The 26432-nt window shown below is 41.5% G+C and overlaps 1 protein-coding gene across 1 annotated transcript; it reads left to right on the top strand.

Annotated features, from left to right (window-relative positions):
• The first annotated feature begins 1343 nt into the window (after positions 1 to 1343).
• Positions 1344 to 2823, top strand: her11 (hairy-related 11). The gene is made up of 4 exons (XM_004563217.2): positions 1344 to 1512; positions 1725 to 1820; positions 1941 to 2034; positions 2121 to 2823. Exons 1-4 carry the CDS (start codon positions 1459 to 1461, stop codon positions 2708 to 2710), a joined length of 834 nt encoding a protein of 277 aa, XP_004563274.1. The 5' UTR covers positions 1344 to 1458; the 3' UTR covers positions 2711 to 2823.
• Positions 2824 to 26432: the final 23609 nt, after the last annotated feature.

Genomic DNA, 26432 nt, shown 5'->3' on the forward strand with positions numbered 1-26432 from the left:
AAAATCTTTCCCGGGCGTACTTATTAACTATCGAAATACAAATAGTGAAATCATCGAGCTGAACGACTGTTTCAGTGCGACCTGCGTGTTCTCACATGACGCAGAGTGAGTGAAGTTGGCGTTAACTGCGCTTTTAGCTTGGTGTAGCTCTCTGTGCACTGCATTTATGGTCACCCTGATCCTCATAATGGGCTAAAGAGTGTGGAGATAACACTGGGATGATCGGATCACGGGGATCCAGAGGAGATTAAGTAGCTTTTCAAAAGCAATGATACTTCCGTTTCAAATCAAAGAAAGGGCGATTAGTGGAGGCCCGGGGATCAGCCCTGGTTTCTATGGCAGTCGGGAAAGAAACTCGCTCTTTAAGATACACCATTTGCAGCATGAGGATATAAAATATAGATATAGAAAGGAATTAGGTGTTCAAGTTGTGAATGCAAATACAAGTAAACGCACAGTTTGGGTCTCCGAGTGCGCTCGAGCATTAATGTGTGCAGGATTTAAGCCACGTGAACCCGCCCCATAAATAATGAGCCCGTGAAACCTAGGATGGAAACTGACTGGTCTGAAATGCTGCCCTTCTAGCAGAGAAATGGAGCATTCAGTTCTAATATGGTGACTCCTCGTGTGTGCCAGTGACAAAGGAGGCTGGGGTGTCGGACCTGACAGGTTTGGGAACGTGGAGCGAGGTCGACAAGTGGTTTGATTTTGAAAGAGTTTGTGTGAAGTCCAAACACCCAACCAACTGTCCCGAAGGAGAAACTGGCACACACTTAACGCTTGGGTGTCATAATCATCATCTTCACACGTCATCACGTCAGCACACCAACTTGCCCTTCTCCCATTTGGCCCATATCTACAACTGTGCGCTCACGAAGTTGCTTAAATCTAGTTTTTAACGATTATCTTGTGTGCGTAAAGCTGAAAACGCAGACAACACACGAGGCTATCTTCAACTTGCGCCCTGCTCCTTCATCTCAACTTGGTCTTTAAAGAAAAGGAAGGACAAAAATCACTTCATGCAACGTGCTGATGTCTCACACGTCACAAAAGTCCTTGTAGCTGCTCGTTTTCTCACTTTGTCCCTGTTCCCACGAAAATGGGATGTTTCCCATGATCTCACTTCACCAAGTGCACCTTCTTGGTGTTGCAACCAAACCTCTTTCCTTATTAAAAAAACTAACTAACTATCTATCTATCTATCTATCTATCTATCTATCTATCTATCTATCTATAGGCCACACGTTTAGCCACAGATTTAACATGTTGTCTTTAATTGTCACCATGTTGGTAACGGTTTCAAGTTTCGGTTTTCCCACAGTCACTCCAGTCTCTGGTCAGTGTCATCACGCACACATGCCAGCCAATCAGAGGTCGCAGGAGGTGCACTTATAAGTCCCCCTGTAGGAGGCAGGGGGCTTTAAACCGCTGGAGGACATTTAGATAGAGCACTGCAACATGACCAGGAAACTCCAAAACCAAACCCAGAATGATGGGAAGAGCAGGAAAAGGGTAGGAAACTGTATCATTATTCTGTGTTATATTGCATGATTCTTTTTGGGATTAGGAAAACTTTTTATCACTGTAAGCTAATGTTCTTATTCTAAATTGGGTAGACGAGGACAAAGTAGCTTCTTAGCTTTAGCAAAGCAGTGAAGTCAGCATTCGTTGTGTTGAACTTTCATCACATCACTAAAGCAAAGCTTTGTCGTGACCTCTCAAAGACTCTGAAGCCAGTTGTGGAAAAGAAGAGAAGAGATCGAATAAATCAAAGTCTAGCTGAACTGAGGCATCTGCTGATGAATGCCACATCTGATCCAGTGAGTAATGTCTGAACAACCTTAACTGTGTATGAGTTGGCAAGTAAGCCATAAATGCAGTGGGAAAAAACGGTTTCTCCTCTCCTTTGTTCTTTGATTTGACCTGTCCATCATCAACAGCGGCTGCAGAATCCAAAAATAGAGAAAGCACAGATTCTGGACTTGGCTGTTGACTATCTCCAAAAGTGGACTGATAAAAAGGGCCCGAGCAATGGTTAGTTAAGCAAAATCAAACTAAAACCAGCATATTCATGTTCCACTTGTTTATCCCTCACATCTCTGTCTTTTTGCATCCTGCAGACTCATTTGATACTCATGCTCCTTTGGCAGACAGTGGCCACTCGGAGTCCAATGCTCCTCCTCTCTTTGGCAGAGAGAGCGCAGGTTTTCAGCAGTGTGTGGCCCAGCTGACCAGCTACATGCACAGGATAACACCGGCACAGAGAACAAGCCTGATTGAGGGGCTTAAACATCACGCAGAGGGTCTGCAGCTGAAACCAGACTTCAACCAGCGCGCAGCATCCGTGGATACCATTTGCTCATCCAACTCCAAAGATCCTCCCGTTTTGCTTTTCCCGTCTTATTCCCCATTTCAGCCTCTCGCTTGTTCCACGCCATGCCATGACTACCTGAGCCCTCCTCCTTCTCCCTGGCTCTCCCCTTCTTTCTCCATGTATGCCACCTCTTCTTTTGCGTCATTTGCCTCTCTCTTCTCCATCCCCCCCAGCCTTTCACCTCCATCTTCCAACACCTCCTTCTTTAGCTTCTCACCCACAGTTCCTCACTCCAGCCTCTCCCCTCTCACCACAATGAGACCCCCCTCAAACCTTCTACACAGGGAAGTGTTGGCACCAAACTCTTCCCCACCCATTTGGAGGCCTTGGTTTTGATGTGGATCAGAGACTGACATGCTGACAGGAGCAGAGCCACCTAGTGGGGATAAATTGCAATTGAGGGTGGAAAATTCTCAAAGCCTTGAATGTACAGTGTACAGATTTTTAAAGTTGCCTATAATGTATTACTATTCTTGTAAATAAATTAAGTTCAAATTCGTAAAGTGTGTATTTGCTTCCTCCCGTGCCCATGTGACATGTCATTAATCTAAATCAATAGCTCCTAAACAATCCTGAACAATGGCAGAGCCATACATTTTTTTAAAGAATATTTGTGGCCAGGCTGAGACCAGAAACTGATTTTATTTTATTTGTATTTTCAGCTCTTAATCTGTAAGGGAAAAAACAAAACCAGAACCCAACAACCTTGCAACAGATGCTAAATGTATTTTTCTTTAAAATGCTAATAAGGTAAACTGTAGTAAAGTGGGCCATTAGGTAAAGTGGGCCATTCATGGTTTGAGTGTCTCAGCTCTTTGAAACTTAACAGCCAATGATCTCAACAACAGCTTTACAATTAGCATTTAATTTTATTGTTCAGAGTTGTTGAGAGGTGCAGGGCAATTTCTCAGGCAGCCTTAAAATACTTCACAGTGAGTGGTGACATATCAAATCAAATCTTGTTTATAATCTCACTAAAAGAGCTTGAAAACATTATTTTCATGTACATTTTCACAAGTCACAGCAGTAAAGCAACAACTGATGGAGGCTGTGGCAACATCTGGAGGCGTGTTTGCCCAAGAAACACGGGGCAGTTCATCAACCACAGTGCAACAGTTTAGCTCTGGATTGCATCAGTGATAATAAGGGCGACCGTGGCTCAGGGGGTTGGGAATCGCATCTGTAACCGGAAGGTTGGTTCGATCCCCGGGCTCTCTGTCCTGGTCGTTGTGTCCTTGGGCAAGACACTTTACCCTACTGGTGTTGGCCAGAGGGGCCGATGGCACGATATGGCAGCCTTGCCTCTGTCAGTCTGCCCCAGGGCAGCTGTGGCTACAACTGTAGCTGCCTCCACCAGTGTGTGAATGAATAGTGGTATTGTAAAGCGCTTTGAGTGCCTTGAAAAGTGCTATATCAATCCAATCCATTATAATTAATGTGTGTTTTGCAAATATTAGGCTTCAAATTTCCATTTGGTTCCCTGCTGTTTTAGGACAGTATCAGAAGCAGCTCCGCTGGCTAAAAATGAGCCTACACACAGTATGTTAATGTCATGTTACTTATGTGGCATTAAAGAGCATTAGAGGCATAGTTTATCCCGCTGGTTCTCAAACCTTGTCTTAGATGCCAAAGAATGTTCATGCTTCCCCCAGTAATGCCCCACCAAGGGCATCAGAGCCAAAGTTTGAAAACCATGGGTCTAGGGTACATATACACAGCCTCCACATCGCACCATAAGACTGTACTTAAGACTGTGTGAGATAAATTGAAGAATTCATTGGGTTTTGACTACAGTTTTGAATTCACACAGCAACTTAGTAATTGGTCTTTACTGCCCTGCCCTGTGTGCCTTAGAAACAATACTAAAGCATGCCCTTTAGGACCAAGCTTGAACAGAATGTGTTTGTGTTTATGAAATGAATCTTTTAATTACATTTTTTCACCAGCTTTGGAAGGGCAATGGATAAGAGCCGTTAAATGAAGTAACTTGAACATTGACATGATGATCGATCACTTTTTAAAATTTGTCTGATGCAATGTTTGAAGTTAGGATACATACAATTTTAAAAATGTGCAATAAATTAACTCAAAGGTGTCAAACCATGTCAAAGTTCCTCTTTGATGATATTCTGTAATATGTTTTTAACACAGCCCTCTTGTGTTGCCCATAAATTAAGCTGTAGGGTATAAGTGGACACATGTAGTTTCCAGGATACAAGAATGAAAGTGTAAAAAAGCTGAGCCGGTTTGATGATATTCCTTACACGATCAAAAGAGGGCAGCATTGACACAGCATACACCTGTGTGGCAGAGAAGGTGATCTGGCTTCCTTCGTGACCTGTCTTCCAGCGGGTGCTATAAAAGGCGGCTGTCATTCGGGCTAAATAGAGGATGTCATTGAGCTATTCCATCAGCGATAAGCTCGAGATGCACGATCATCACTCTTCTCTCTTTCCGTCTCTCAGTGCTCAGGCCACTCCTTATCTTCTGATTAAATCTCTATTACAAGCTCGGAATATTTTCAGCAGAGAGGCACCAAAGGATTTGGCCTGTGAAAACAGAATTTGTCACATGAGAGAACATGTCTTTGGATAATCGTTATTCCCCCCCCCACTTCTGAAGAAACTCTGGAGTTATGAGGTAGCCATTGTTCTTTGTCAAAGAAATGAGAGGGCACGCACATCACTGTATAGCTCGCTTCCTCACACTGCCTATTTTGATAATTCTGGAAAGAAAGCAGAGACAGTTGCTCATGCTGGAGATATGATATTTTTTTCTTTTTTCTTTTTTTGCGGCATGGCAGATAATTAATAGGAAAAGAAATCACCTCTTGGATTGACCTGACAAAGGATGAAAAATCCCTGGCATTTTCTCAGGACAAGCTGATTACAGCTGATCCTGTTACCCTCTTTAATCACTGTTTTTTTCTGCCAGGTTGCATTCCTGGTTTGTAGAAAGCTCGAGATGTTGTGCTGTGAAGATGTCACAGGTTTGTCTCGGCCTGCAGAGAATCTGCAAATTCCTTTGTGTTGGTGCGTTTCAAAAGTCCAAATGCTGGTGTCAAACACTTCCATCACACATGTGCACACTTGTATGTGTTGAAAGTGCAGTATGTACACTACACAGTATGCACACTGTACTTAGCCCAGCAGGTCCACAACGCAGGTGCTCGTTATGACTGTCTGCCAGAAGGAGAGACATCCAGAAAACATCTACAGGCGTTCTTTTCAGGACCGAGGGTGACAAACATCAGAGATTTATAAGCAGCTCTTATATATTTATCAGCTTTGGTAGAGCACATTTGGACATTTCATGTTTCGTTGATTGATAATCAGTACCCAACATGCATCGCGGGTTTTAGATGCAGGTCATCAACTTAGTTTTTGTTAAAGAATAACCATAAAGTTTAGGTTATTGTTGTTTTTGGTTAGGGTTCAACACACAAAATGATCAAATCAAACTACATGAGACGCAATTTAAAGTGTAGAACTGACAAATCTAATTCTATTCAGTATGTTGAAGCTATCATACTACTGTAGTATCTCTGATGTTGGAACCACCCTTTCAAAAAGGTCATGTATGGTCATATGTGGATGCCCTGGGGCGCCTCTGCCAGTGCGCCCCAGGGCAGCTGTGGCTACAATGTAGCTTGCCATTGCCAGTGTGTGAATGTGTGTGTGAATGGGTGGATGACTGAATGTAGTGTAAAGCGCTTTGGGGTCCTTAGGGACTGAGTAAAATGCTATACAAATGCAGGCTATTTACCATTTAGTCTGTGACCACACGGGGGCGCCCACATCGAAGAGAACAAGAAATGCAAAAAGAGGTATTCTATTGATTATTTTCTGATTGGGGCCATCTGAGAGATCAAGTTGGCTTATGGCATCACAACACTTACAACATTTGTGGTATTGGAAAATCCACACTGATCCTGAAAGTAACCAGCAATAGGATATAAAAGAAATTAGTTAGCAAGGTTGTGCACACTCATAGTTTAATGACTTGTCAGTCACAAGGTAGGGAATGCTTTACTGTCCATTTTACTCTAAATGGCACCATAATTTTTGAAGTCGCCCCCTACTCGTCATTACAAAGAATGCAGTTTAAAACACTTATCTTTTGTGGGAGGGTATGTTTGTGACTGTGATTTCCATCATTTGCTTCACTCATAGCAGCGGCAGATTCTTGGGAATGTGAAAGGATTAGAGAAAGGCTAAATTTCTTTTGCAGTGCAAAAAATCAGGACAAGTACACATTTCAAACTGTGAGATGATGAAAATCATTTACTGTTTTACGCATGAAGACAGCAGACTGTATTAGAATTTAGAGGTCACCTCAAAGTCAGTGATCTGGTCGCTCAAGTCACAGGTTATTGTAATGTGTGACGTATGGAAACATTCAAATCCCCTAAGGTGTCAGTGGGGCTCACAGTTACCGGCAGGACAAATTAATCTTGTTTCACTAAAATCTAACCAGTACTCTGGGAGAAGTAACGTGTCTTATTATGGACTGTCGATGGATGACGGACGCCTCACCATGACCGGAGCCCATTGGTCAGGCCAGACGAAAACTAAGCTAAAAACCACGTGTTGAACTGTCTGTTATAACTTGTGTAAAATGCTCAATAGATTAAAACTCCCAACTATCCCAGCTGCCAGTTTGTTGAAGGGCTAACACAGAGAAACAGATTCACACCTACGGCCAATTAACCTAACCCCATACATGTATTTGGACTTTGGAGGAAACTGAAGAGATTCCTCAAGGATACGGGGAGAATGGCCCAAGCTTATAGTCGAACCCCGGACCTCTTCGCTGTGAGGTGACAGTGCTATGCACCATATCACGTTGCCCCAAAAAGATCATTTCAATTTTTTAAATAAAAATCATCAGTCCTGATATTTTTTCCTTGGTATTTGTCATTGAAACTAAATCAAAAAACACAAATACACTTTCAAAATCGGAACACTTCTGATTCCTCTCCCTCATTTCACAGGTCTTAACCCGTTTGTAGGTCCAACAGCGGAAAATGATCTTACACAGGAGGGAGAATCAGCTTACATTTAAATGCAGAATACTTGTGCACCTTTCCAAGGCCATTTCAGACTGATCCAGTGCTCCTCCCTATATTTTGGCAACATGATGAAATTGCCTGAAAAGTATGCAGAGGAAAAATCCAGACAGCACATTATGCACATTTTGCCCTTCATATTTTGGAATCTGTCGAATGTGAGAAAAACAGATGAGGAACTGCTCTCTGGAGTAACTGTTTGTGATTTTCTGAACCTCTGGTGTCTGGTGTGCTGTCTATTTGTGTAGGAGTGACTGTGCATTCTTTTGGAGTTGAGTCGATTTGTTTGACTAAGCTTTGCTTTGGAAGACAGTCCACGGACCCACTGCTTTTATCAGTCAGATTGAAGGACTGCTCTAGACTCCGTAAGCATCCGCGCAGAGAGGAGGACTCCTCACTAAGATCGCATGTCAATACTCAAGAATGTAGATCTGTCACTACTCACAACTAAATATCATTTTTTCCTACCTTTCATTTCTTTCTCTTTCCCTCTTTTTGCAAAGGTCTTTGATGTAAATAGTGAAAGGATCCCAGACTGTAGCAAATTACCTGAGGACTGAAACATTTTTGACATAAGTCCTGAGAGACGAGGGCAAGCCACTTTTCCTGGCGGCCCCTTTAGCGTTTTTAATCTGGGGCTGAGGGAGACAGCAGCGCTGACAGAATGATGGGACAGCTGGACATGCTTCCAGGCCAGCAGCAAGGGGCAAAAGAAAAGCCATGAGAAGGGCCACTGCAAACATCTCAGCACCGAGCCAACAACTCAGGACTGCAAACCAAAGCAGGACGCAGTGTGACACGTGTCCTTGGGAGACATCTACCTCCTCCACCTTTCTATCTCAATATAACAGTATGCATCTGCAAACACGAAGGAGGGAATTATAAAAGAACCGCTTTGATTTTTTGTTTCATTTATGGCAAAAAAAAAAAGTCTCACACTTATGATATGTAGTGATGATGACTTATAACTGCAGTATTTCACAATAGCTTTGACTTACAGAAGGGGTGTCGAACTCCAGGCCTCCAGGGCTGGTGTCCTGCAGGTTTTAGATCTCACCCTCGGTCAACACACCTGAATCAAATGATTAGTTTGTTCCCAGGCTTCTGGAGAATTTCAAGACATATTGAGGAGGTCATTTAGCCATTTAAATCAGCTGTGTTGGATCAAGGACATATCTAAAACCTGCAGGACACTGGCCTGGAGTTTGACACCTATGACTTACAGTCTCAATTATAACATAAAAAAGATTGGAACTGGTTCATCATTAACACTATTAATGTAATAAATAATTAATGAAGAAGCTAGTTTGATGATGCAGATAACACATTCAGTAATCGATGTCGATTAAACCACAATATTACTGCACATATGCTGTAGATCTCTAGACCAGGGGTAGGAAACTCCAGGCCTCGAGTGCCAGTGTCCTCCAGGTTTTACATGTGTCCTTGATCCAACACAGCTGATTCAAATGGCTAAATTACCTCCCCAACATGTAAAGTACTATGAGGTCTTACAGCGTTCTGGATCAACAGAGGAAACTTCTAGAACAGTCCAATAATATTGGCTTACAATAGTCCAGTTGTGACATGATAAAGGCATGGACTCTGAGGCAAGCTGTTTCTAATTTTACACATATTGCATGGACAGAAAGCAATTTGTTTAATATGCACACTGAAGGACATATCTTGATCAAAAACGACTCAAAGATTTCTCACAGTGTTACTGCCGACCAAGGTAATAATGTCCATAGTAAGTATTTGGGTACACATCATGGTTCTAAGATTTTTAGAGCTGAGCACAAAAACCTCAATTTCATCTGAAATCAGGAGAAGAAAATTATGGGACATTCAGGCTTTTATGTCTTTAAGGTATACCTGTAGTTTAGTTATTTGATTTCTGTCATCTGGCTTCATAGATATAACTGAATATCATCTGCATAGCAGTGAAAATACACTATGTCTTCTATTAACATTGCTTAAGAGAAGCATGTATATGTAAAAAATAATGGTCAGAGCACAGAAGTGCGTGAAAACCACAACTAACCTTTGTGTGTGAAGAAGTCTCCCCTTACAATAAAAAAGCATCATTTGCATTGTGATTAAATCTCACTGAATCAGCTGTTGCATGAAAAAAGAGACAGAGTTCCACATTTCGACAACATTTTGTTTGTAAAGGTAAGAAAATAGTAATATTATTAAAAATTGTGCTTACAGTCATTATTTTGTTTGCATTCATTACAATTTCATGTAAGTCTTTCTGCATTTGTGTGGTTTTCTGGTTTTTTTTTTTTTTGGCTCAACTGGAAATGCCACAGTCAGGATTTAGTGTTTTTTCCTTCCAAGATCACTCTCATCTAACCACACCCTTACATTCCAGATGAGACACACACACACACACACACACACACACACACACACACACACACACACACACACAAATATGTTAAAATGCCCAAATTTACAAGAAATATGTTGACAGCCTGATACAAAAACAGTTCTGACTGCTCTACTTTACGTTCCTCTTCCAAACAACTGCATGATGGGTATTTATTCATTTTTACTGCATACCCTTCTTGCAAAATGTAACGCCTGTAATAAGGTACACAGCTAGCATTTCTAGGTGGGTGGGTGCATTTCTGTTTTCTTCAGTACTTGATTGTAAAGGACAGACTTTGGAGTCAGCTACCCAGTTTCCTGTGAAAGTCAATTTAATTTTTAAATTGTCTTTTTAAATCAAAGTTAGCATCCCATTTAATATCACTTTGAGATATGAATGCTTCTTTTTTTTATCAGCTCTAGCTAGTGCTGGCATCAGCTAGTAATTCCTTAGAGGGTTATATTAAGTTCAACACAGCCAGGCTGTCTTAGGCTTAGCTTGGCTTGACAAATCCTAAAACCCCAGTTGGCGATAACAGATATCACAATGTGCATGCTCACATAAAAAAAGGTTTCACAGGTCACATGGCTTTTCTTCACAGAATATGATTCCTATGAGTGTCACCTACTCCAGTCAGTGACAATATTAGATAGTGGTGTCTGGTGAGTTAGTGTAATAAAATACAATTTATTTAAGTATTTTGTTGAGTGCGCTCTCAGTGCTGCTGTTTATTTACAAGGTGATGGCTGCAAGTTCTGAAACTTAAACCTGGATACATTTAAACATTAAAGGTTACCATCTCATAGACTAATAAGGTTTGTTGGCAGATGAAAGTGAAATTAATTGCACTGATTGAACAGGTATTCTTGATGTGTCCAGTTGTTGGAATTCCAGCTGTGTGAAACAGATTAAATAGCCAATGAGAATCAAATATAAAACATGTACACATTTTCTAAACAACATGCACATTCCTGTGACAATGCAATGCAGTTTGCACTTAACTCTGTGGTTTTATTCGAGTATGGAATAAATCTGCATTACATATGTTTCATATAAAACATGTAAACCCAACAGAAAATCTATACTGTGCTTGAAACATGAAGTACACAAAGGAGTAAATGAAAATGTGGCAATTTGAGAGGATTTTAACCCTTACATGCATGGATTATGACAACCTCAATCAGGATTTTTTTCCCCCTAATATTTCGGCATGAAAGATGAATAAAAATAATTGAAAAAATCTTGATTAAGGTTGTCATAATTCATGCTTGAAAGGGTTAAATAACAGAAACACGTCACACATCTATAATAACATTAAAGGACTAGTGGGTGCCAGGGTATGGAGTGACATGTCAGTGTGCAATGTGGTGCTTTATGTGCAAGTATGCCATCAACACCGACACAAATACAAGAAAACAGCCTTTGAATAGCTGTCCACTGTCGTGACCGCTATGTATGAAAGGGTTAAACTGACATAACCAGGTTATGTGTTCTACATCAGTTACCATGGTGATTTAGCAGGGTAAAAAGAGAGCCTCTTTCGTAACACAGGAAACTCTGACTTTAAGCTTGAGATATCTGGCTAATCTATTAATCTTGCTTCTCAGTATACCCCTCTGGTCTACCCAATTATCTACATATGATCTCACAAAAGAAAACAAAAAAACTCCTGAACAGACAAGATGGCAACAGCCCAAAAGCCAAATTTGAAGGCCAATCTTTGATATAGTGAGTATGTTTAAAGAAAAATGTATAACTTGAATAACTGCTGGTAATACTGGGATGCAGATTTTGTTACACTTGGACAAACTGTTTCTTTCCAGTCTTCTAACAGAAGCAAACCCGCAAACATCTGCAGCCTGTAGAGACACACACACAGTTGTTAACCTGACTCTTGGCAAGAAAGTGAAAATCTTATTTCCCTAAATGTGCAACTGTTACTTTAAGATTGGAAACTATGCCGGATTAAAATAAATCCTTTCACTTGAAAGAAAAAGTAACACATTTAGCTCAGACTGAACATCCCACCATCTTGACGGGAGCTCCATTGTCACGACAAACATGCTTTAAGCGGACAGGAAGTAACCTGAGCCAAACGAGAGGATATTGAATCAGATGTTGCTAGCTTGTTTTTCAGAGCAGGGCAATTATATTTGACATAAGGCGCTTTCCACTCATGCATCAGTGCTCTCCACTTTCAGAGACTGGTATCACATTGGTCCAGTGGTTTGCCTTTCTTCCTCTCAATTTTACAAAGTCATTTTGCTGTAGATGATGAACAATGGCTGTCTTTTCAGAGATCCTATAACCTTTTCTTCCCGGGGGACCCCTTTGCAATCGAGTATGCCAAAGCATATTGTCATTCGCGTTGCTTGCGCGGTCCAAATTGTAATCTTCCCAGTGCTGCTTAGCGATATCTTGAGATTCAAAGCGCAGTTAATTGTCAGCATGTTCTGACCTGAAATGCATCTCTGTTGGCGTCATCACAGTGCTACATTCATCACATTTGTCTTAAACTTTTAACCCAGAGGAGCCATTTCTTCAAACTTGGGGTTTTGACTCGAGCCTCTCCCGCCTGTTTTCCAGCATTTTCCTGTGTTTTGTGTTTGAGCTCTGGAGCGCTCCATTTTCTGTCTGGGAACATGCATCCTCTTCAGCTTGCGTGACCCTGTCCGCCCCCTCCACCCCCACCCATGGGTGGGCTGTGACCCTGCTTGCCTGCAGCCACTACAGGTTACAAACTCTCACCCTGCAATGCTTGTAATCCTAGGGATGCACTTCAGTGTGCTTAGTGCTCTTTGCCCCTTTCTAGAATTCAGTAGGAGCCCAACAGGTCACAGGTCAGCGTACCAAACAGAAGCTGCAGATAAAAATAGCCACTGATACATAGGTCATCTAAAAATACTAGCTCCTGTCCGTTCTTATTTACGGAATACTTTGTTTTGCAGGGAAACATTTGGGAACTTTTGACATTTTCCACCGGCCAACGTCTGCAGAAACAGGAGTGAGAGGCTGTTTTGTTCGGACAAAAAGCGGGCTTGATGATGCAGATGTCTTTTTCTTGTATGTAACCTCATACTGCTGAGAAAATGTCAGTGCAGGCGAAAGAGTGTGTGGACATCAGATTCTCCGGGACCTTAAGGGGCCCCATGCACTGACAAATAGAGCACTCTGTCCTTATCTCGACAAAGTAAGAATTCCACCTCTGCTGCTGGAGACGGCAGCGTCTGAAGCCAGAGTTTATGAACAATAAAAAGCATATTAGGAAAGCTCTAAAATTAGCCACGGTTGAAATAAAATTAGTCTTTATTGCAACTGTGTTTGACTTTGTATTGCCTCAATTTATAGTGGCTGCGCTATGTTTGACAGCAAACAGTGGATAGTTTAATAGGAAGGGTTGATAAAAGGTGATTGACACCAAAGTGCACAGTGTTCCAAATTTACCACGCCATGACAAATCTATAAATACAAGCCTGGTGTTCTTTCAGGAAACGAGGTAGCCTCTTTTTCTAAGAATGAACAAACTAATCAAGACAGCATTCTAGTCCTTTATTGACTTACTCATGCATTACAAGTGTGGAAAAAATGCTTTTTTATTGCACTTTCACAAGATGACACCTGGCAGAACTGATGTAGGTGAGCAGAGTGTGCTCTGTCTTGGGGATCTGGGGTTTCCCACTGCAGCTCCATGCAGGAACAAGCACCAGAGCAACGGAAAGGAGGAAATTATATATCTTGACTGCCAAATACCTACACTTTTAACTTAGGTGGTAGTCATTTGTGAGGTGGCTAGTGCAGTCATGCTAATCAGTAAGTGACCAGAGAGTAGTGATGCTTGGTGTATGAAAAACGGGGAAAAAAATACAATATACAACTTCTTACTAAGGTGTTGGTCCACAATATGCTGCCAGCTGTCATGTAATTAATATATCCTTAGTGCTTATTTTCTTATTATATTGTTTTATGTACTTTAATAATGAAGGTTTGTAAAGCAAGGCCACTTTTGACTCATAAACTGAGTGCTCAGCCAGACTGAAAAACAGGAAGTTAGTGTAGAGCTGTACAAGTATATTAATAAATACAGGAAGCCAGACAGAAAAGAGGAACTTGTACCATATAAGGAGTGTTTGTATCGAAACTGTGTGACGTGTAAAGTACCAAAATAACACCTATATGTGAGACGTTATTAAATTCTAATGTTAGAGTTTCTGCAACTGGCTTTTAGGGCTGTGCAGGGCTCTCTCTTCCGGAAGATGATTGAATAAAAAGAATTATAAATGTTTTTGACCACTATGAGTCGGGTTTTCTCTGTTCTATCATGGGGATCAAAGAATCGGGTTTTAATACAGGTTAGCTTCAGTCTCTCATAAAGCGGTCAGGAGGGTTGAGATATGATGACCACAAAGATCATAACATTTGATTGATATCATACTCATTTAACAATTCAGTGACCTATCGTGCCTTAAAATCGAAGGGACCACTCTCTTCAGATTTCTGTTTCATTGGGGTATAAAGGTGAACTCTGGTGGGCGTACAGCATGCCAGTAAAACTCTGCACACAGCAGAGTCACAGCAGAGCCCATCGCTGTAGGTGTCGGATGTTCCTGGTGTGTGTGACAAATGGACCAGGCCGTGTGTTGGTTATATGATGCTTGTGAGTTTTTCACCACTGTACAGTCAACTGTCCATTCTTTATAATTAGGTGTGTAAACAGTGAAATCCTGGCTGATGAACTGTTCTTTGTGACATTCTGATCATATTCTGATTTTTAGGACTTGTTCAGTTTATCATTTCATACAATCCACGAGGACCATAATTTCAAATCATCCAACTCTAACTCACTGACTCTTTGTGATGGAAACAGCTTGAATCTGTGCACTGAAGTTAAACTGCTCCAAGATCGGCTAGCGGGCTGGTTAGCCCAACTAGCCTGGCTATTTATGATGTGTAATCAAACATTTACTGGAACCTGATGTAAATATGGCCAATCTCAAACTCACATCAGCTTTTCCAGCATGTCCAGTTGGTCTTCATTATAGTAATTAGCTGTGTCTTCGGCTGCGAGTGAGGGGTTTTAGTTGGAGAATCCACAGTTTCCAAAGCTCAAGGTTGTGGATCAGGTGAGGAGTGAGTACAGATTTCTAGAGGAGACCCTAACATGGTCCAGAGGTGTATGAGAAGATGTGCCCAGAAACTTTTAAAATCATTGTTTGCAAAAGCTGCGGCTAGCTTGACTAGTAGCCAAGCTAGCAGCAGCGCATTACATTTACAGTGTTATCTGGCACCATCATCAGGTCTGTTTATGACCACAATCATTCGCTTGACTGGGACTTTCTGTTTAGTGCCATTTGCAAACATTAGCATGCCGCTATTCTAAACTAATGACACATTTATCCAAACTGTCTTTCTGAGCATGTTAGCAGGAGTTAGCTAGTTAGTTAGCATAAATCTTCAGTTTTTCTAATTCATTTTTGACATCTTAGGATTTGCAGGGCTTTCTTGTGTCAATGCTGTTAACTCTCCTGACTACTTCAAGCTCCACTGTCACTCCCGTTACAGTCTCCCTGCCTCTGTGTGTGTTATACATATCTGGTGACATCTGGGAACATTATCATAGCACACTCTGAAGGCCTGAGAGCAGCGACACGATGTACTGCGAGGGGATCAGTGCTTTCTAACATCAAAGCTGCTACGCTTGTTCTACGTCACAATCAGAGATTCTCCGGCACTGATAAATAAGCATTAGTTTGCCTCTCCCAGTGTTTATTTTTGGTGGTGACGTTTTCTTCTCGAGTCCCATCGCCCCCATCCTCAAACATACCCTCTGAAAGCTTGAGGAACTTTTAAGAGATGAGCACGCTATCTCCTCTTGAGAAGTGTTGCGTGAGACCATGTGTGTGTAGTTTATCAGAGCTTTTCTTTGTCTCTTTTCATCCAGCTCCCTATTTCTAAGTTCTTCATAAAACACAGCTGCCTCCTCTTGAGACTAGACTTATCTGTCATTCAGGCTCCCTCCTCTTTTTTCACTGTGGTCTAAATGCATGGACCACCAACCTCTCATCTTCCCTGAGGAGTAAAGGCAAGGCGATGTGATGGAACAGATGAAATTCTCCTCAGAGCTACGGGACCTGGTGGTACTTTGTCTAGCCCATCTAGATCACTCTGATAAGGTGCCACGATAAGTAACATGAAAGTACCCTGTCATCAGCTTTTTCTTCTCTTCTTTTCTGCCCACAACATCACAGCGAGGCAAATAGACAATACTTTTGCATATCACTGGCTTTCAGAAGTAAAAGATGGCATGAAAGAGTTCTCAAGCCTCATCTCATAATTATCTACTTCATTGGGTCTCCTGCTGTCCTCTCCATTAGAACCACATTCTTCAGGTTCAGCTCAGAACCCAAAGCTAACAGCGATGTTTTATTACTGATCTGATACTCTGTGGCACTACATCTGACTTCACAAGGCCCTGACTTTTGTGTTGGACTGAGGTCCTGAGCTGCAGTGCCAGGACAGCAGATTACGCTCACTATTTTCCACCCTTAGCAAAAGCAGTTCATCTAAATTATGCTAACTTTATCTGCTGAAAGCAGTAATAGTTTTCTGTCACAGTAATTTTTTTTTTTTAGCATCAATAGTATCATTTTCACATTAGTATCTCTCAGCACCTTTCTTTTTTGGAGATATAAATACTTTTGCTTGGACCAGTTTGTTTCAAAAACATATTTTTTTTACCTTAACTGGTTAGATGTGGGCCATCTAACCAGTGGGCCATCGCCATTTTCCCCCCATTGGAATCTTTTGCAAATGCCAAATGCTATTTTTTGCATTTGATTTCATTTTTTTTAAAAGGATGTGTTGCTGAAATGTTTCCAATTTACAGAATGACAAGCCCAGTGCCAAACCTGAACAAATTAATTATGTCAGCCACTCTGCAGACATTCAAGCATACTTCAATCAGCTCTGTTCTGATCTTGCGCAGCATCCTTGTGGGTCAGACCAAAGGAATGAGGTGGTCTCTGTGAAAATAAACATTAACTGTGAGATGTATTACACCCAATTGCAAAACATCCACCAATGACAACATAAACCCTTACCTGTCTTCCTTCAGGGCCCGGGATTGTAACTGCGACTGTGATTGGTCGCTCTGGGTGAGGCATGTTGGGGAAATAGCATGCCTTTCTCCTCACAAGAAAACTGTCTTTGTTTGACTCTGACAGGGGGAATGTGTGGCTAAGCATCTATGTGGCACTTTGAGCGCTTGAAATGAGTCCCCAGTATTTTCCTGATGTGCGCAAGGAAGCGCTTTGATCCTGGGTATCAACTCACTGGAAGATAGTGCTTTTCCTGGTTTGTTTCTTTTAGAGACAAACTGAGTTATTTTCTAATCTAAACCAAGACTGAGAAAGAAAAGTGTCAAATTCTACCTTTGAATACTCAAATATGACAAAATTAGCTTTCTTTAATAATGAAACCAGGTATTGTCTTTCTTTTGCCCAACAATTTCTTTTTGCATTTCAATAATACAGAGTGGTTGACCTGCCTAGCTGGCAGCAGGTTTTTGATCACCTCACTGATAACTCTGAATCCAATAAAAACACACCTGGGTTATTGAAAGACCAGAGCCAACCAGACAGACTAATGTGAGCTGGACCAGCCTATTAGTGCAAGCACAGTAAGCATTATAGGGAAATGGCAAGGAAATAAATGGCTCCTCTCTCTAACACTGGAACATTTGAACAACTCCCCAAACTGTTCTGCTGAGTCCCAAAGCTTTGAAGTCTAATGTCTGCCTACTGAAGCAGACACTGTTCATATCTCCTTGGTTGAGGCATGGGAAATGAACCCAAGAAGCACAAGTGAAGGTCTACAAAGCTTAAATATGATATTTCCTGTGTGTTCGGTCGCTCTGTTCTTGGCCAGATCTGTATGGTGATTAGTTACTGGGACGTGGAGAGGTATGCATGCCTTATGAGCAGGAGGACAAGGAAGAAGAACCTCATCAAAACCACTCCCTGTCCAGCTACTGCTAATCTTTGTATTCTACTTATAGCGGTCACTGATCTGTGAAGGCTTTTCTAACTAGTCCTGGGTGTTATTAGAGACTAGACCACGTATGTCCACATTATTAGATCTCTTAAAAATCTGCATGAATTTTCCTGTAATGTCACTTTGAGTTTGACATCTGGGGTTTAGGGTTTGGAAAGGTCTACAATAAAACTGATGGCCACATCCAGTTTTTGATTTGGCCAATACTTCTTGAGCATGTATCTGGAAAACAAATGGCATCTACGTTAGCCTGATTTTGCGTTTAGTGTTCATATCCACATGTTAGCATGATACTCAATGCTCAAACTGAGCTCAGCGTTAGCTCAAGTGGACCATGGAGTCAAGATCAGCCAACATTCTCAGCAGACGAGCAAAGTCCCGCATTAAAGCACCCTTTAGCCTGAATATAGTTACCACTGCCCCTGCAAGCTAATTTGCAACCCACCCAATTTTTCATGTTATTTGCACCATTTCGGACTTATATATCATCTCATTTGTCCTTGATGTCCGCTCTGTTCTGTGATTCACATTCTGCACTCTCTCCACCTTTTCAAGTGTAGTTTAAGGTCACACCATTGGTTGTTGCATGCTTTGACTATGATGTCACCACATTTCCTCAACCATTTACATCTAGTTTTTGCTTGCCACTGTTGCCATCACAAATTGCTTAATGTTAGGTTACCATAAACTAAGCTTGACAAAAACCAATAGGTTCAAATCCAACCCAAATGACAGTAGAGCATTTCGACACCAGCAGTTGTCACTATTGGCATGTGCTACAATTCATGAGGACAGTGGAGACCATAAACTGGGCACTGGTTTTCAATATCTACATCACAGAACAGAGCCAGACTGCAAAAAGTGGTCCTGATAGAACTATGAAGAGTTATATACTGAACTATGTTTGCCTCTTAAACTGTATCTTTGCTTTTAACTGAAAGCATTAATGTGTCTCAGAGTTTCTAGCATGGCTCAGCTGCATGTTGTAAAAATAGAATAGCAACCTCCTTATAATTAGTAAAAATATCAGGAGGTTGCAGCAACCAACTTTTGATCGCAAGGCGATTGCACAGGTCACCTGTGACAACTTATCGCCAACTGCACTTACTCTCAGACAGTTTTTCACATAACTGCTCAGACAGATCGCCCGTACACTGCAATCAGTTTGAGTCAGTCTGCACTGATTTCTGAAGTTCTGTTTCAAATCTATGAGGTTCTGGCTGAATGTACGTAAGTAGTTAATGTGAATTTCTGTGTATGTACAAAGCAAGAAATTGGAGATTTTTTTGCCAATTTATCGTAAAGATATTGCATTTACTGGCCAACCTGAACACGTTTAATTGACACTGATAGCAGGCTGGCTCCATCTTTTTGCCACTTTATCGCTGTCTTGATGCGCCAACGTCAGTTTGAAGACAGCAATTAACTGTAACTGTTACAAATTTGCAAGGTGACTGCATAGTGAGTCAATTAGTCTCCAATTACTGTGTACGCTTCATACATGACGAAAAGAGATGCCCACAACCCAATTTTCAGCCACAAAGAGGAGGATATGTTTTCAGTGGCAACGGTGCCAATGCTAGCTGGCTTGCAGACAACATCAGATTTTTATGAGGCCTTTAACGTGCACGAGTTGTGATGTTGTTTGTTGTGCATATGTGTGATATTTTCATCTTCAGCGAAGAAGAATTTGGTATTCTTCTAAGGGACAGTTGGTGATGTTGCATTCGTTATATTTGTTGAACACGCAACTTGCCAATTCACATCTCAGGTATTACACCATGTATGCAACATGCTCACCGAACTAGAATTGTTCTTAAAAAAAGTCAAAATCTCGATCTTTGAACGGCGCGTCCTCTTCTTTCAGTCTCTTTTAACTCTTGTGGTTTATCACCTGTTGCGGTTCTTTCGTGGTTTTTCATGTTGCCTCTGATACTGGAACAAATGCAGGCTTTGGGAAAATAAAAGCTCGCTCCAGGCTTTGCTGATTAAACACTGAATCTGTGATAAGCAGGAGATATCAGCAGTTGTGAGCAGCATGCTGGGATGGATTTTGATTGATATGGGTCCATTAGAAAGTCTTCTAAAGATACTGTCACAGGAGTTTTCATCACACATGCTGGCTGGGAAATAATCATGTTATAATTCCATTTGAGAGTTTTTAAAGTCATTTTCATTGTCATTCATCCAGTTTTCTCATCTGTTTATACTAGAAGAAGATCCAAATTCTGTTACTTTGTAAAAGGTTTCCTAATCTGAAGAAAGGTCTATAAGACTAGATCCACATATTGTTGAATGGTCTGCACACTGTGAAGCTCCCTGAGATAGACTTAGTCTGGTTTTAGATTGTATAAATACAGACCTGATATGAGTTAATGCTATCTTATCCAATAAACCCATAAGAAGGCTCTCCCCCCCCCCTATTTTACAAAAACAAAATGGCCTTCAGTTTTACAGTTGGTGGTGTCTGGGACGTGCAGAAGTTTGTGTCCAAGTTAACCGAGGTTTAGCACCGTCCACTAGTCTTGTGTGTTGTGGTTTAAAGGTGGAGTCAGTGAGGTGGCTGTGTTAAACCGCCCGTCTCGTTGCCTCTGTAGTGGAGTCATGTGTCTTTCCTGGCCAGGGGATTTCCTTCTTCCAGAAGCACTCAAAGTTATTACTGTGGAGGAGGATCTGAGCTCTGCTGCAACGCCTGTTTGAAGTTCGCCACAACGTTTTGCACCGCTAACACTCCCAGAGATCACAGCGAAGAGCAGCCGCAGCAGCAGGGAGCACACACACGCAGACGCACACACCGCTGTCTGGTTTCATTTTAATGTGATCCGAGGTTACAGGCGTGATAACAGTTGTGCAAATCCACTTTCACCCAGCTTTTATATCATACACACTTAACACTATGCATAAGTGATGTAATTAGGGGTCGTAGCATTTATAATGCAGCAGATTACAGGTCTATTGATTCACATTGATTTCTCTGAAGTGGTTTCTGTGTTGGCTCACACTCCTTTCTATTCTCCAAAACAACAAGCGACTCAAGCGGCACCCTCAGAGCCTAGTGACTCGCCGGGGCTTGTTCATGTTTAGCCCTGTGATTTATACAATGCAACTATGTAAGAGCTACAGATTAATGTACTGTATGGCAAAGCCCTGTTTACTCTATCTGTAGAGCAGTCTTGTCATAGGAGATAAGCTGTTCACAATCACTAAACACACTCTCCTAGAAGGGAAAGGAAAATGAATTTTAATTGTTTAACTTAAGGATTACTTGACAAAAACTGATCTAAGTGCAAAAGAAGTTTCACACTTTAGAGTGAAGCTATGCAAATCCCTACAAACTCTTGTCTCCCGGTTTCTTCTGCAGCCCATTTGTCTTTGTACTTCTGGCAGCGTGATCTCCAGATAACGTCATGTTTAGAATATGAGTTTCTAAGTTCAAAGAGTGCTACACAAATATTAGGCTGCCGTGGTTTTAAATTCTTAATATGGAGAGCAATTATTGACCTTTCTTTGTTAGATGGTAGTTGTTTTTCAAATGTCTTTTATATGAGTAGTCAAATAGCTTTCGGGTTACAGGGAAATTTTTGCATGCCCGGTCGGATGTTCCAGTCAAATCAACGTCTAAATTTCATGTAATACTCTCATAAACCTTTGTATTTAGTGTTACCATTTGCTTAGTGTTATGCACACTAAGATGGCAAACGTGCTGTAAGACTAGCATGTCAACATGGTAAAAATCTTAGCATGTTCATGTTAGCATCACTTTGCTAACTGCTGGTATGACCATAGCTTTGTTGACACTGAGATTTTAGAGTGCAGCTTGAGTCTTTGCATTGGGTGATTGTTAGAAAGTACTTTAGCTAAGCAGCTAATTCTGTTTGAATCTATCAATACTGCAAGATGACAGCTCCCATATCCAGGCTAAATTTATGTATATCGTGAGGAATAGGAGCATTTTTGTCACTTTTTTACAGTCACTGGTCGCCATCTTGATTTCAAAAATATGAATGGGATGAGAAAGGGCGGGTCTAACTGTGAAAAACCACTTGCTCCACAGCAACAAGTTGTTAGCCAAAGAGCATAATAGATAATCCTCAATTTTGTATGACCAAGATTTACAAAACAGACTTTACTTTTATATTCACTGTGACCCGAGATGGATGACAGTGCCCATAAACACATCTGGAAAGAGTTAACAGGGGTCAAAACAGAAAGCTGTTTTCCCACAGACTTCTATAGGATCACGTCTTTTTTCAACCACAGCTATCGCCACCTGGTGGCCTTTAGAGAGAATGCATTAAGAATGGTCTAAGGCAATTTTGCAATGGCTTCATTTTTCTGACCCGGAAACTACTCCCATGTTTTATACTGACCATGAGTAAAAAGCAATAAAAACAAAAACCTCTCTGAAATAATGATGCTTTGAAAACGTGAGATGAAAATATTTGAAACTGAGCCCAGTGCCTAAATGTATTGGATAAATGTGTTGCAAGAAAAAAGGCAACAGAGTTCAGGGAAACAGAAAGATGTGAAAAAAAAGAAGGTTAAATGCAATAATGTCTCACAGGCTGATATTTAAAGCTAGAATATTTGCTTTCTTCACTTTCCTTTCACAAGGTGAAAAACATGCAAGATATCTTTCTGATTTCCTGGAAACAACAGCAGATGTTTAAGATATAGTTACGACTTTTAAAGTTGATATCAAATAATACAAATATTTTTAAAATGTGTGATCCTCTCTCATCTTTTACCTGTTGTCCATGCTCTTCATTTAAAGCATAATCACTTTTTTTAAAGGCACATATCAACCTGATTCTATTTTTACTTTAGACTGCTGCAGCTCAGAGCCTCTGTGTGGACGAAACAGTCAAGCAGTGGAAAAGTTTTAAGTGTTGCTGTTGTTCTGTCAGCTCAAGCAGTTGCTGTCCTCAATGAGAGGCAAACAAAAAACAAAGAATGTTCTGTTGTCACTCGCAGGAATAATTAGTGGTATTCTCCGGATTTGGATGTTGGCCAAAGCACGGCATTTCATCTGCCACTGTGAGCTGAACATATATTGGGTTCAAATGAGCTGAAATGGCCAATAGACGTGCAGGGTTTCACGGTGAATTCTTCTCGCGTATCGTTTTTCTCTTCCCCCGTCTTTATGTGGCTTGCTTTAAGCCCTCTTTTCTCTCCTTCTCCCCTTGTTTTGTTATTTTACCTGGAGGTGCAGGTGTGAAAGGGTGAGGCCGTGGAAAAACATTCGATTCCGTAAGCTTGTCATGAAGGAACCCATTGACTGACCTCTGCATCTTGGCACACAATGACAAATGGGTTTGCAATTTTCCGCCTGACTGAGGGGCAACAAAGCACATTTCCACTTTCACCGGTAGGCAGCGAGAGTACAGTCTCCCGCTATCTCACTTGCTCTTTAACCAGGCGGTAAGCGTTACACATAGCTGGACTCTTTACTTTGGCGCCTTCTACCCGTACGGTCAAAACAGACAGTCCCACTCGGTGTGATGTATCAAGGCAAACATAGTTAAGTGAAAGCCTGACTTCACGCAGTGAGGTAATCTGCTGATGAAGACAAGAAAGGCTTGTTTTTCTTGCATCACATTTTAAGACTACTGCTCTTTTTTCTGCTCACAGTCACTGTCACAAAAGCTCAGATCGTCTCAAACTGGTTTCTTCACCATGACAGTGATTTCACTGTACTCACCAGATCTCAGTTGAGTGGTGCAGCTTTGCGATGTGGTGGAACGCCACATTCACGTCATGAACGTGCAGCTACTGTGTGATGCTTTCATCTCATCTAAACCAAACTAGCATGTGTGTCTTCGGTGGACTTTTGCACTGGTTAAAGCAGCTGCACAAATGTCAAATAACTTTTAATAAAGTCATTATTTGTTGTTGTAGCTGCCTGCAATCTTCCCAAATTACCAGATTAGAAGAAAGACAATGCTCTAAGTGAATGTGAAGTCTGTTATATCTAATATGTTCCAGCATTTCCAAGCTACACAAGGTCTTATATTTTATTTCTCTGTGTGTTATTTTGTTTATGCATGTCTGTAAATGCTAGCTGGTGTTCCTTTTTTCTTTCAATTGCTTCCAAAGTGTCCAAGAATGTTAAAAGTGGAAGCTATGGAAATGAACCAATTGACCTTTTTTCTGACCCTAGAGATCTCCACGCCCTGCGGGAGCACAAACTGTCAGACTGCAGCAGAGTTGGGAAATCAAAGAGATCTGTGCTGTTATTTAGTGCGGCGGCACCTTCAGACCTGCTGCCACTCCCCCAGCATGGATTTCACACACTTTTTTTTGCCACACTGCTTTCAGTTCAAAGAGATAATTTGGTGTTAATGAGAATGGCAACTGTTTAGGAACCACAGCGGCTGGTTTTATTGCTTATCTTGGCATGATTGCACAAAAAACAAATCCACTAGTGATCCAGACATATTTGCATATTTGCAGGGTTATTGTGTGTGTGGATGTTTTGCATCTGCCCTGGTGGGACAGTCCAGCCAAGGAGCCCGGAGTGGCGATTATGTCCTGTAGGGATAACCTGCCATGGTGCTGAGAGCCTAATTGATGCCTCATGCTTTTTGGGAGGCAATTATAGCGTCGAAATGTCAAGACCTAATTTGTGACTCTGTAATGTGGACACGCAGGCCAGAGGAAACGGTGACACGGCTGCTCCGGAGGAACTCACACACTGGTTTGGTCAGCAGATGTGAGGGGCCTCTTTTGAGCGAGCTGGTCTAAAGTGAGGGGACTTAATAAAAAGATGCAATTTTTATTCTGTAAAACAGTTAAAGTTCATGCCTTCAGAGTATAAAACAGGCACAAACATTTAATCAGAAATGTGCACTCAAGTGTGAAATGTGAGCTTACCCATTATCCCAATGATAAATTAGCACACAGTACTGTCATATAATACTCGATCAATCAACGCTGCATTAGCACATATTTTATATTAACAACTGATGAAATTCCTGTTTGTAATATCAAAGCTTCAGCTCTGCGTACTGTTTTAATGCCTTTTAGCTCTTTGTTTTGGCCACAGCCGGACTGTTTTGCTTCACTCCCAATGCTTTCTTAACTTTGCTCCAAGTGCCGAGCAGACGGTTATTTCCAGTGACAAAAGGCTCAGCTGCACTCTGCCAAACAGGAGACAGAGCTGTTGACTGGATGTTGGCATAGTGGAGCATTTAGCATCTGTGTTACAGTTGAAGGTGGAGCTGTAATTATCAACAAATCCGGACATAAAGATGATTATTGACTCCATAAAAAAATAATAATTAAATTTGCAAACTGATTAGAAAGTGTGAAAAAGTTTTATATTGTTTTTTACATGCTCTTAAACCCTGTTATCTGCGTGTGATTGGTGATTAGAGTGCATCATGTGTGGTATATACTTTTATCGACACCCTGCTGATCTCTGTGTGCTGTTTTTGCTCTGTTAGATGCTAAAAATGGCAGCTGTGGATTTTCCAGCTCAGATTCCTCAGCCTCCACCAGGTTCTGTGTGTTCACGTCCCTTTAGTCGAACAAAGCACCGTCAGTCACCGGCACCGTTTCATGCCTTGTTAACCGAGACTCTAAACTCTGCAGAAATGTGCCCCGGCTTCTTCTCCTTTCTGTACCGCACAACACCTAAACATGGCTGTTTTCTACTAATGTCTCCATGGAGATGCAAACAGAGGAGCATATTTTCCACTGGAGCTGACAGCTCGCGATGTGGAGTGTCAGTAAATCAGGTATGCCGGTCTAATTGCAGCGTGCGAAGTGCAAAACCACAAAATCCTCTTAGCTATGACACTAAAAATTATTGAACTCTAACAAAGTACAATGCAGGACGTGTAAAAAACGCCATTTTTCTTTTTCAGGGCACAAAACATGAATGACTACTGGAAGCTTGGATCAAGGGATGATATTTGGGAAGGCTGGATGTAGATTTTTCCGGAATGCCTCTCTCTCCCTCTTTCTCTGTGTCTCTCCATAGACTAGGATAAAAGCCTAAAAGTATCAAGTGGATAACGCTATACTTACACTTCTGCTGTAATGCCCATAAACACACATGCAGCTAATAATTTGTGCGCACAGCAATTTACTAAGGAATAAACAAACAACAAAGAGCCTGAAATCAATAGTTGCAGGATTGCAATGACACAAAGCTGCAGGCACCATCCCTGTGCAAACACAGTCTTAGAAGTGGCCACAGCTTTAAAGCAACAGGTGAGCTTCTCGGCACCTCCCCTGTCTTCCCCAATGCAGCCTTCTAAATATAGAAATTATGCTCTCTGATAATTGGGGGCAGACAACAAAGCTGGCTATATTTCCACCCTCCTCCTCCTTCTGCTGCTGCTGCTAAGTCATGTTCCCAGCTGACAAACAGCAGGCCTGAGATCAGAGTGTGAGAGCTGGAGTGCTGAGGGAACACCTGCGCTGCCTGACTGGACTGTGAAGATAGATGAGGAAGATCACTGACTTCCACACCTGCCAGTGGACTCATGCCATACCCACACATTCACACAAACTTGATTTGCTTTTCCCTCCCGAGGGCTCTTTAAGGCCGCTGCTGA

This window comes from Maylandia zebra, linkage group LG2, assembly GCF_041146795.1.
Source record: "Maylandia zebra isolate NMK-2024a linkage group LG2, Mzebra_GT3a, whole genome shotgun sequence".
Lineage (NCBI taxonomy): Eukaryota > Metazoa > Chordata > Actinopteri > Cichliformes > Cichlidae > Maylandia > Maylandia zebra.

Bases quoted from the DNA above. Each gene is read 5' to 3' on its own strand.
- her11 (XM_004563217.2), top strand. From the start codon at position 1,459: ATGACCAGGAAACTCCAAAACCAAACCCAGAATGATGGGAAGAGCAGG. The intron at 1,513-1,724 runs GTAGGAAACTGT...GACCTCTCAAAG, and splicing joins ATGGGAAGAGCAGGAAAAGG to ACTCTGAAGCCAGTTGTGGA. The intron at 2,035-2,120 runs GTTAGTTAAGCA...TGCATCCTGCAG, and splicing joins TAAAAAGGGCCCGAGCAATG to ACTCATTTGATACTCATGCT.